The sequence below is a fragment of the Mobula birostris genome, chromosome 3 (assembly GCF_030028105.1).
Source record: "Mobula birostris isolate sMobBir1 chromosome 3, sMobBir1.hap1, whole genome shotgun sequence".
Classification (NCBI taxonomy): domain Eukaryota; kingdom Metazoa; phylum Chordata; class Chondrichthyes; order Myliobatiformes; family Myliobatidae; genus Mobula; species Mobula birostris.
The window spans coordinates 115,658,362-115,670,395 of record NC_092372.1 but is presented as its reverse complement, the minus strand read 5'-3'; the positions used below and the strand labels follow the sequence as shown (position 1 = coordinate 115,670,395).

Below are 12,034 nucleotides of genomic sequence, written 5' to 3'. Positions count from 1 at the left end.
AAGAGAAATGGAGACCTGGAGGGGAAATGGAGACCGGGAGGGGGAATGGAGACCGAGAGGGGGATTGGAGACCCAGACAGGGAATGGTGACCCGGAAGGGAAATGGAGACCGAGAGGGGGAATGGAAACCGAGAGCGGGAATGGAGACCTGGAGGGGAAATGGAGACATGAAGGGGGAATGGAGATCTGGAGGGGAAATAGAGATCGAGAGGGGAAATGGAGACCGAGAGGGGGAATGGAGAACGGGAGGGGGATAGGAGACCTGGAGGGGAAATGGAGACCTGGAGGGGAAATGGAGACCGGGAGGGGCAATGGAGACCTGGAGGGGAAATGGAGACCTGGAGGAAAAATGGAGACCGGGAGGGGGAATGGAGACCGAGAGGGGGAAATGGAGACCCAGAGCGGGAATGGAGAACGGGAGGGGGATAGGAGACCTAGAGGGGAAATGGAGACCTGGAGGGGAAATGGAGACCGGGAGGGGGAATGGAGACCGAGAGGGGGATTGGAGACCCAGACAGGGAATGGTGACCCGGAAGGGAAATGTAGACCGAGACGGGGAATGGAAACCGAGAGCGGGAATGGAGACCTGGAGGGGATGCGGAGACCTGGAGGGGAAATGGGGACCTGGAGGGGGATTGGAGACCGAGAGGGGGATTGGATACCTGGAGGGGAAATGGAGACATGGAGGGGGAATGGAGGTCTGAAGGGGAAATAGAGATCGACAGGGGAAATGGAGACCGAGACGGGGAATGGAGAACGGGAGGGGGATAGGAGACCTGGAGGGGAAATGGAGACCTGGAGCGGAAATGGAGACCCGGAGGAGGAATGGAGACCGAGAGGGGGATTGGAGACCAAGACGGGGAATGGTGACCTGGAAGGGAAATGGAGACCGAAAGGGGGAATGGAAACCGAGAGCGGGAATGGAGACCTGGAGGGGATGCGGAGACCTGGAGGGGAAATGGGGACCTGGAGGGGGATTGGAGACCGAGAGGGGGATTGGAGACCCAGACAGGGAATGGAGACCCGGAGGGGAAATGGAGACCGAGAGGGGGAATGGAGAGCAAGAGGGGGAATGGAGAACTGGAGTGGAAATGGAGATTGAGAGGGGAAATGGAGAACTGGAGGGGAAATGGAGATCTGGAGGGGAAATGGAGACCTGGTTTGGAAATGGAGTCCTAGACAGAACATGGAGACTGAAAGGGGGATAGGAGACCTGGAGGAGAAATGGAAACCTCCAGGAGAAATGGAGACCGGGAGGGGGATTGGAGACCCAGACGGGGAATGGAGATCTGCAGGGGAAATGGAGACCTAGAAGGGGAATGGAGACCAGGAGGGGAAATGGAGACCTGGAGGGGCAATGGAGACCTGGAGGGGAAATGGAGACTGAGAGGGGAAACGGTGTCGGAGAGGGGAATGGAGACCGAGAGGGAGATAGGAGACCTGGAGGGGAAATGGAGAACGGAAGGGGAAATGGAGACCGAGAGGGGGATAGGAGACCTGGAGGGGAAATGGAGACCTGGAAGCGAAATGGAGACCGGGAGGGGGATAGTAGACCCGGAGGGGGACAGGAGACCTGGAGGAGAAATGGAGACCTGTAGGGGAAATGGAGACCGAGAGGCGGATTGGAGACCCAGACGGGGAATGGTGACCCGGAAGGGAAATGGAGACCGAGAGGGGGAATGGAAACCGAGAGCGGGAATGGAGACCTGGAGGGGATGCGGAGACCTGGAGGGGAAATGGGGACCTGGAGGGGGATTGGAGACCGAGAGGGGGATTGGAGACCCAGACAGGGAATGGAGACCCGGAGGGGAAATGGAGACCGAGAGGGGGAAATGGAGACCGAGAGGTGGAATGGAGAGTGAGTGGGGTAATGGAGAGCTGGAGGGGAAAAGGAAACCTGGAGTGGAAATGGAGATCGAGAGAAGAAATGGAGGACTGCAGGGGAAATGGAGACCGAGAGGGGAAATGGAGACCTGGTGGGGAAATGGAGAACGGACGGGGAAATGGAGACCGAGAATGGGATAGGAGACCTGGAGGGGAAATGGAGACCTGGAGGGGAAATGGAGACCGGGAGGGGGAATGGAGAACGGGAGGGGGATAGGAGACCTGGAGGGGAAATGGGGACCTGGAGGGGGATTGGAGACCGAGAGGGGGATTGGAGACCTGGAGGCGAAATGGAGACATGAAGGGGGAATGGAGATCTGGAGGGGAAATAGAGATCGAGAGGGGAAATGGAGACCGAGAGGGGGAATGAAAATCGGGAGCGGGATCGGAGACCTGGAGGGGAAATGGAGACCTGGAATGGAAATGGAGACTGGGTGGAGGAATGGAGACCGAGAGGGGGATTGGAGACCCAGACGGGGAATGGTGACCCGGAAGGGAAATGGAGACCGAGAGGGGGAATGGAAACCGAGAGCGGGAATGGAGAGCTGGAGGGGATGCGGAGACCTGGAGGGGAAATGGGGACCTGGAGGGGGATTGGAGACTGAGAGGGGGAATGGAGAGCAAGAGGGGTAATGGAGACCCGGAGGAGAAATGGAGATCGAGAGGGGAAATGGAGAACTGGAGGGGAAACGGAGTCCTGGAGGCGAAATGGAGACGTGGTGGGGAAATGGAGACCTGGAGGGGGATTGGAGACCGAGAGGGGGATTGGAGACCCAGACAGGGAATGGAGACCAGCAGGGAAAATGGAGACCGAGACGGGGAATGGGGATCGAGAGGGGGAATGGAGACCTGGAGGAGAAATGGAGACAGAGAGGGAGATTGGACACCTGGAGGGGAAATCGAGAGCTGGAGGGGTAATGGAGACTAAGAGCGGGATTGGAGACCGAAATGGGGATTGGAGACTGAGAGGGGGATTGGAGACCGAGAGGGAGAATGGAGACCCTGAGGGGAAATTGAGACATGGCGGGGTGAATGGAGATCTGGAGGGGAAATAGAGACCTTGAGGTGAAATGGAGACCTGGTTGGGAAATGGAGTCCTAGAAGGAATATGGAGACCGAAAGGGGTTTAGGAGACCTGGAGGAGAAATGGAAACCTCCAGGGGAAATGGAGACCGGGAGGGGGATTGGAGACCCAGACGGGGAATGGAGATACGCAGGGGAAATGGAGACCTAGAAGGGGAATGGAGACCGGGAGGAGAAATGGAGACCTGGAGGGGCAATGGAGACCTGGAGGGGAAATGGAGACCGAGAAGGGAAACGGTGTCGGAGAGGGGAATGGAGACCGGGAGGGTGAATGGAGTCCGAGAGGGGGATTGGAGACCGAGAGGGAGATAGGAGACCTGGAGGGGAAATGGAGAACGGAAGGGGAAATGGAGACCGAGACGGGGATAGGAGACCTGGGGGGGAAATGGAGACCTGGAGGGGAAATGTAGACCTGGTTGGGAAATGGAGTCCTAGAGGGAAAATAGAGACCGAAAGAGGGATAGGAGACCTGGAAGAGAAATGGAGACCTGGAGGGGAAATGGAGACCGGGAGGGGGAATGGAGACCGAGAGGGGGATTGGAGACCCAGACAGGGAATGGTGACCCGGAAGGGAAATGGAGACCGAGAGGGGGAATGGAAACCGAGAGCGGGAATGGAGACCTGGAGGGGAAATGGAGACATGAAGGGGGAATGGAGATCTGGAGGGGAAATAGAGATCGAGAGGGGAAATGGAGACCGAGAGGGGGAATGGAGAACGGGAGGGGGATAGGAGACCTGGAGGGGAAATGGAGACCTGGAGGGGAAATGGAGACCGGGAGGAGGAATGGAGACCGAGAGGGGGATTGGAGACCCAGACGGGGAATGGTGACCCGGAAGGGAAATGGAGACCGAGAGGGGGAATGGAAACCGAGAGCGGGAATGGAGACCTGGAGGGGATGCGGAGACCTGGAGGGGAAATGGGGATCTGGAGGGGGATTGGAGACTGAGAGGGGTATTGGAGACCCAGACGGGGAATGGAGACCCGGAGGGGAAATGGAGACCGAGAGGGGGAATGGAGAGTGAGAGGGGTAATGGAGACCCAGAGGAGAAATGGAGATCGAGAGGGGAAATGGAGAACTGGAGGGGAAACGGAGACCGGGAGGGGGAATGGAGACCGAGAGGGGGAAATGGAGACCCGGAGGGGGAATGGAGAATGGGAGGGGGATAGGAGACCTGGAGGGGAAATGGAGACCGGGAGGGGGAATGGAGACCGAGAGGGGGATTGGAGACCCAGACAGGGAATGGTGACCCGGAAGGGAAATGGAGACCGAGAGGGGGAATGGAGACCGAGAGGGGGAAATGGAGACCCGGAGGGGGAATGGAGAACGGGAGGGGGATAGGAGACCTGGAGGGGAAATGGAGACCGGGAGGGGGAATGGAGACCGAGAGGGGGATTGGAGACCCAGACAGGGAATGGTGACCCGGAAGAGAAATGGAGACCGAGAGGGGGAATGGAAACCGAGAGCGGGAATGGAGACCTGGAGGGGAAATGGGGACCTGGAGGGGGATTGGAGACCGAGAGGGGGATTGGAGACCTGGAGGGGAAATGGAGACATGAAGGGGGATTGGAGATCTGGAGGGGAAATAGAGATCGAGAGGGAAAATAGAGACCGAGAGGCGGAATGGAGAACGGGAGGGGGATGGGACACCTGGAGGGGAAATGGAGACCTGGAGGGGAAATGGAGACCGGGAGGAGGAATGGAGACCGAGAGGGGGATTGGAGACCCAGACGGGGAATGGTGACCCGGAAGGGAAATGGAGACCGAGAGGGGGAAAGGAAACCGAGAGGGGGAATGGAGACCTGGAGGGGATGCGGAGACCTGGAGGGGAAATGGGGACCTCGAGGGGGATTGGAGACTGAGAGGGCCATTGGAGACCCAGACGGGGAATGGAGACCTGGAGGGGAAATGGAGACCGAGAGGGGGAATGGAGAACTGGAGGGGAAACGGAGACCTGGAGGGGAAATGGAGACGTGGTGGGGAAATGGTGACCTGGAGGGGGATTGGAGACCGAGAGGGGGATTGGAGACCCAGTCAGGGAATGGAGACCCGCAGGGAAAATGGAGACCGAGAGGGGGAATGGGGATCGAGAGGGGGTATGGAGACCTGGAGGAGAAATGGAGACAGAGAGGGAGATTGGAGACCTGCAGGGGAAATCGAGAGCTGGAGGGGAAATGGAGACTAAGAGGGGGATTGGAGACCGAAATGGGGATTGGAAACTGAGAAGGGGATTGGAGACCGAGAGGGTGAATGGAGACCCTGAGGGGAAATGGAGACATGGCGGGGTGAATGGAGATCTGGAGGGGAAATGGAGACCTTGAGGTGAAGTGGAGACCTGGTTGGGAAATGGAGTCCTAGAAGGAATATGGAGACCGAAAGGGGTTTAGGAGACCTGGAAGAGAAATGGAAACCTCCAGGGGAAACGGAGACCGGGAGGGGTATTGGAGACCCAGACGGGGAATGGAGATCCGCAGGGGAAATGGAGACCTAGAAGGGCAATGGAGACCGGGAGGGGAAATGGAGACCTGGAGGGGCAATGGAGACCTGGAGGGGAAATAGAGACCGAGAGGGGAAACGGTGTCGGAGAGGGGAATGGAGACCGAGAGCGGAAATGGAAACCTAGAGGTGAAATGGAGTCCTAGAAGGGAAGTGGTGTCCGAGAGGGGGATTGGAGACAGAGAGGGAGATAGGAGACCTGGAGGGGAAATGGAGAACGGAAGGGGAAATGGAGACCGAGAGGGGGATAGGAGACCTGGAGGGGAAATGGAGACCTGGAAGGGAAATGGAGACCGGGAGGGGGATAGTAGACCTGGAGGGGGACAGGAGACCTGGAGGAGAAATGGATACCTGTAGGGGAAATGGAGACCGAGAGGGGGATTGGAGACCCAGACGGGGAATGGTGACCCGGAAGGGAAATGGAGACCGAGAGGGGGAATGGAAACCGAGAGGGGAATTGGAGACCTGGAGGGGAAGCGGAGACCTGGAGGGGATGTGGAGACCTGGAGGGGAAATGGAGACCTGGAGGGGGATTGGAGACCCAGACGGGGAATGGAGACCCGGAGGGGAAATGGAGACCGAGAGGGGGAAATGGAGACCGAGAGGTGGAATGGATAGCGAGTGGGGTAATGGAGAGCTGGAGGGGAAAAGGTGACCTGGAGTGAAAATGGAGATCGAGAGGAGAAATGGAGGACTGCAGGGGAAATGGAGACCGAGAGAGGAAATGGAGACCTGGCGGAGAAATGGAGACGTGGTGGGGAAATGGAGACCTGGAGGGGGATTGGAGACCGAGAGGGGGATTGGAGACCGAGGTGGGGATTGGAGACCCAGACAGGGAACGGAGACATGGAGGGAAAATGGAGACTGGGATGTGGAATGGAGACCCAGAGGGGGAATGCAGATCGGGAGGGGGATAGGCGACCTGGAGGGGAAATGGAGACCTGGAGGGGAAATAGAGACCGGGAGGGGCAATGGAGACCTGGAGGGGAAGTAGGGTCCTGAAGGGGAAATGGAGACCTGCTTGGTAAATGGAGTCCGAGAGGGAAAATGGAGACCGAAAGAGGGATAGGTGACCTGGAGGAGAAATGGAGGCCTGGAGGGGAAATGGAGACTGGGAGGGGGATAGCAGACCTGGAGGGGGATAGGAGACCTGGAATGGAAATGGAGACCTGGAGGAGAAATGGAGACCTGGAGGGGAAATGGAGACTGAGAGGGGGATTGGAGACCGAGAGGGGGATTGGTGCCCGAGAGGGGGAATGGAGACCTGGAGGGGAAATGAAGACTGAGAGGCGGAATGGAGACCCAGAGGGGGAATGCAGACCGGCAGGGGGATAGGAGACCTGGAATGGAAATGGAGACCTGGAGGAGAAATGGAGACCTGGAGGGGAAATGGTGATCTGGAGGGGAAATGGAGACCTGGAGGGGGATTGAAGACCGAGTGAGGGATTGGAGACTGAGGGGGGATTGGAGACCCATACGGGGAATGGTTATCGAGAGGGGGAATGAGTGCAAGAGGGGGAATGGAGAGCAAGAGTGGGAATGGAGACCTGGAGGGGAAATGGAGATCGAGAGGGGAAATGGAGAACTGGAGGGGAAATGGAGACCGTGAGGGGAAATGGAGACCTGGAGGGGGATTGGAGACCGAGAGGGGGATTGGAGACCCAGACAGGGAATGGAGACCCGGAGGGGAAATGAAGACTGAGAGGCGGAATGGAGACCCAGAAGGGGAATGCAGACCGGGAGGGGGATAGGCGACCTGGAGGGGAAATGGTGACCTGGAGGGGAAATGGAGACCGGGAGGGGCAATGGAGACCTAGAGGCAAAATGGAGACCTGGTTGGGAAATGCAGACCTGGTTGGGAAATGGAGTCATGGAGGCCTGGAGGGGAAATGGAGACTGGGAGGGGGATAGCAGACCTGGAGGGGGATAGGAGACCTGGAATGGAAATGGACACCTGGAGGAGAAATGGAGACCTGGAGGGGAAATGGAGACTGAGAGGGGGATTGGAGACCGAGAGGGGGATTGGTGCCCGAGAGGGGGAATGGAGACCTGGTGGGGAAATGGAGACCTGGAGGGGACATGGAGACCAGGAGGGGAATTGGAGGCCTGGAGGGGGAATGAAACCGAGAGAGAGATTGGAAACATGGAGGGAAAATGGAGATCTGGAGGGGGAATGGTTATCTGGACGGGAATTGGAGATCTGGAGGGGTAATGGAGACCCAGAGGGGGAATGGAGTCCCAGAGGGGGAATGGAGACCCGGAGGGGAAATGGAGATCTGGGGGGTAAATGCAGACCGAGAGGGGTAATTGGAGACCGAGAGGGGAAATGGAGACCTGGAGGGGGAATGGAAACCGAGAGAGGGATTGGAGACCTGGAGGGGAAATGGAGATCTGGAGGGGGAATTGGAGATCTGGAGGGGAAATGGAGATCTGGAGGGCAATTGGAGATCTGGAGGGGTAAAGGAGACCCAGAGGGGGATTGGAGACCTGGAGGGGAAATGGAGACCGGTAGGGAAAATGGATACCTGGAGGGGAAATGGAGACCGAGAGGGGGAATGGAGACCGAGAGGGGGAATGGAGATCAAGAGGGAGAATGGAGACCTGGAGGGGGAATGGATATCTGGAGGGGAAATGGAGACCTGGAGGGGGAATGAAACCGAGAGAGAGATTGGAAACATGGAGAGAAAATGGAGATCTGGAGGGGGAATGGTGATCTGGACGGGAATTGGAGATCTGGAGGGGTAATGGAGACCCAGAGGGGGAATGGAGTCCCAGAGGGGGAATGGAGACCCGGAGGGGAAATGGAGATCTGGGGGGTAAATGCAGACCGAGTGGGGGAATTGGAGACCGAGAGGGGAAATGGAGACCTGGAGGGGGAATGGAAACCGAGAGAGGGATTGGAGACCTGGAGGGGAAATGGAGATCTGGAGGGGGAATGGAGATCTGGAGGGGAAATGGAGATCTGGAGGGCAATTGGAGATCTGGAGGGGTAAAGGAGACCCAGAGGGGGATTGGAGACCTGGAGGGGAAATGGAGACCGAGAGGGGGAATGACGATCAAGAGGGAGAATGGAGATCTGGAGGGGGAATGGATATCTGCAGGGGAAATGGAGACCGAGAGGGGGGATTGGAGATTGATAGGGGGATTGGAGACCCAGACGGGGAATGGAGACCCAGAGGGGAAATGGAGTCCGAGAGGGGGAATGGAGACCCGGAGGGGGAATGGAGATCTGGGGGGGGAATGGAGACCGAGAGTGGAAATGGAGACCTGGAGGGGGAATGAAACCGAGAGAGGGATTGGAAACATGAAGGGAAAATGGAGATCTGGAGGGGGAATGGTGATCTGGAGGGGAAATGGAGATCTGGAAGGGAATTGGAGATCTGGAGGGGAATTGGAGATCTGGAGGGGTAATGGAGACCCGGAGGGGAAATGGAGACCCGGAGGGGGAATGGAGACTCAGAGGGGGAATGGAGACCCAGAGGGGAAATGGAGTCCAAGAGGGGGATAGGAGACCTGGAGGGGAAATGGAGACCGAGAGGTGGATTGGAGAGCAAGAGGGGGAATGGAGACCGAGAGGGGGATAGGAGACCTGGAGCAGAAATGGAGTCCGAGAGGGGGATTGGAGATCGAGAGGGGGAATGGAGACCTGGTGGGGAAATGGAGACCTGGAGGGGACATGGAGACCAGGAGGGGGATTGGAGGCCTGGAGGGGGAATGGTGGGGAAATGGAGACCCGGAGGGGGAATGGAGACCCAGAGGGGGAATGGAGACCTGGAGGGGAAATGGAGACCTGGAGGGGGAATGGAGACCCAGAGGGGCAATGGAGACCGAGAGGGGAAATGGAGACCGAGACGGGGATTGGAGACCTGGAGGGGGATTGGAGACCTGGAGGGGGAATGGAGACCTGCAGGGGAAATGGAGTCCGAGAGTGGGAATGGGGACCGAGAGGAATAATGGAGACATGGAGGGAGAATGGAAAGAGAGTGAGGGATTGGCGACCTGGAGGGGAAATGGAGACCCGGAGGGGAAATGGAGACCCAGAGGGGGAATGGAGACTCAGAGGGTGAATGGAGACCCAGAGGGGAAATGGAGCCCAAGAGGGGGATAGGAGACCTGGAGGGGAAATGGAGTCCGAGAGGGGGAATGGAGACCTGGTGGGGAAATGGAGACCTGGAGGGGACATGGAGACCAGGAGGGGGATTGGAGGCCTGGAGGGGGAATGGTGGGGAAATGGAGACCCGGAGGGGGAATGGAGACCCAGAGGGGCAATGGAGACCGAGAGGGGAAATGGAGACCTTGAGGGGAAATGGAGACGTGGTGGGGAAATGGAGACCTGGAGGGGGATTGGAGACCGAGAGGGGGATTGGAGACCGAGAAGGGGATTGGAGACCCAGACAGGGAATGGAGACCTGGAGGGAAAATGGAGACTGAGATGCGGAATGGAGACCCAGAGGGGGAATGCAGACAGGGAGGGGGATAGGCGACCTGGAGGGGAAATGGAGACCTGGAGGGGAAATAGAGACCGGGCGGGGCAATGGAGACCTGGAGGGGAAGTAGAGACCTGGAGGGGAAATGGAGACCTGGTTGGGAAATGGAGTCCTAGAGGGAAAATGGAGACCTAAAGTGGGATAGGAGGCCTGGAGGAGAAATGGACACCTGGAGGGGAAATGGAGACCGGGAGGGGGATAGCAGACCTGGAGGGGGATAGGAGACTGGAGGGGAAATGGAGACCGGGAGGGGGATGGAGACCGAGAGGGGGAATGGAGACCTGGAGGGGAACTGGAGACATGGAGGGGGAATGGAGATCTGGAGGTGAAATGCAGACCTGGATGGGAAATGGAGTCCTAGAGGGAAAATGGAGACCGAAAGAGGGATAGGAGACCTGGAGGAGAAGTGGAGACCTGGAGGGGAAATGTAGACTGGGAGGGGGATTGGAAACCCAGACGGGGAACGGAGACCCGCAGGGGAAAGGGAGACCAAGAGGGGGAATGGATATCGAGAGGGGGAATGGAGACCTGGATGGGGAATGGAGATCTGGAGGGGAAATGGAGACCTGGAGGGGGATTGGAGACCGAGAGGGGGATCGGAGACCGAGAGGGGGATTGGAGACCCAGACGGGGAATGGAGAACGGGAGGGGGATAGGAGACCTGGAGGGGAAATGGAGACCTGGAGGGGAAATGGAGACCTGGAGGGGGATTGGAGACCCAGAAGGGGAATGCAGACCGGCAAGGGGATAGGTGACCTGGAGGGGAAATGGTGACCTGGAGGGGAAATGGATATTGAGAGGGGGAATTGAGACCTAGAGGGGAAATGGAGATCTGGAGGGGAAATGGAGACCTGGAGGGGGATTGGAGACTGAGAGGGGGATTGGAGACCGAGAGGGGGATTGGAGACCAGGATGAGGAATGGAAACCGAGAGGGGGAATGGAGAGCTGGAGGGGAAAAGGAGACCCGGAGTGGAAATGGAGATCGAGTGGAGAAATGGAGGACTGGAGGGGAAATGGAGACCGAGAGGGGAAATGGAGACCTGGAGGGGAAATGGAGACGTGGTGGGGAAATGGAGACCTGGAGGGGGATTGGAGACCGAGAGGGGGATTGGAGACCGAGAAGGGGATTGGAGACCCAGACAGGGAATGGAGACCTGGAGGGAAAATGGAGACTGAGATGTGGAATGGAGACCCAGAGGGGGAATGCAGACCAGGAGGGGGATAGGCGACCTGGAGGGGAAATGGAGACCTGGAGGGGAAATGGAGATCTGGAGGGGAAATGGAGACCTGGAGGGGGATTGGAGACCGAGAGGGAGATTGGAGACCTGGAGGGTAAATGGAGACCGGGAGGGGCAATGGAGACCTGGAGGCGAAATGGAGACCTGGAGGTGAAATGCAGACCTGGATGGGAAATGGAGTCCTAGAGGGAAAATGGAGACCGAAAGAGGGATAGGAGACCTGGAGGAGAAATGGAGACCTGGAGGGGAAATGTAGACTGGGAGGGGGATTGGAAACCCAGACGGGGAACGGAGACCCGCAGGGGAAATGGAGACCAAGAGGGGGAATGGATATCGAGAGGGGGAATGGAGACCTGGAGGGGAACTGGAGACATGGAGTGGGAATGGAGATCTGGAGGGGAAATAGAGATCGAGAGGGGAAATGGAGACCAAGAGGGGGAAATGGAGACCCAGAGGGGGAATGGAGAACGGGAGGGGGACAGGAGACCTGGAAGGGAAATGGAGACGTGGTGGGGAAATGGAGACCTGGAGGGGGATTGGAGACCGAGAGGGGGATTGGAGACCGAGAAGGGGATTGGAGACCCAGACAGGGAATGGAGACCTGGAGGGAAAATGGAGACTGAGATGCGGAATGGAGACCCAGAGGGGGAATGCAGACCGGGAGGGGGATAGGCGACCTGGAGGGGAAATGGAGACCTGGAGGGGAAATGGAGATCTGGAGGGGAAATGGAGACCTGGAGGTGAAATGAAGACCTGGATGGGAAATGGAGTCCTAGAGGGAAAATGGAGACCGAAAGAGGGATAGGAGACCTGGAGGAGAAATGGAGACCTGGAGGGGAAATGCAG

General features: G+C 58.0%; 1 protein-coding gene across 1 annotated transcript in view; it reads right to left on the bottom strand.

Annotated features, from left to right (window-relative positions):
* Nucleotides 1–5,349: 5,349 nt before the first annotated feature.
* The window catches only part of LOC140195691 (sodium/potassium-transporting ATPase subunit alpha-2-like), a 74,368-nt gene continuing 67,683 nt past the window's right edge, over nt 5,350–12,034 (bottom strand). The window contains exon 7 of the mRNA XM_072254403.1: nt 5,350–5,358. Coding sequence (XP_072110504.1) covers nt 5,350–5,358 — 9 coding nt within the window. The remainder of the gene's footprint in view (nt 5,359–12,034) is intronic.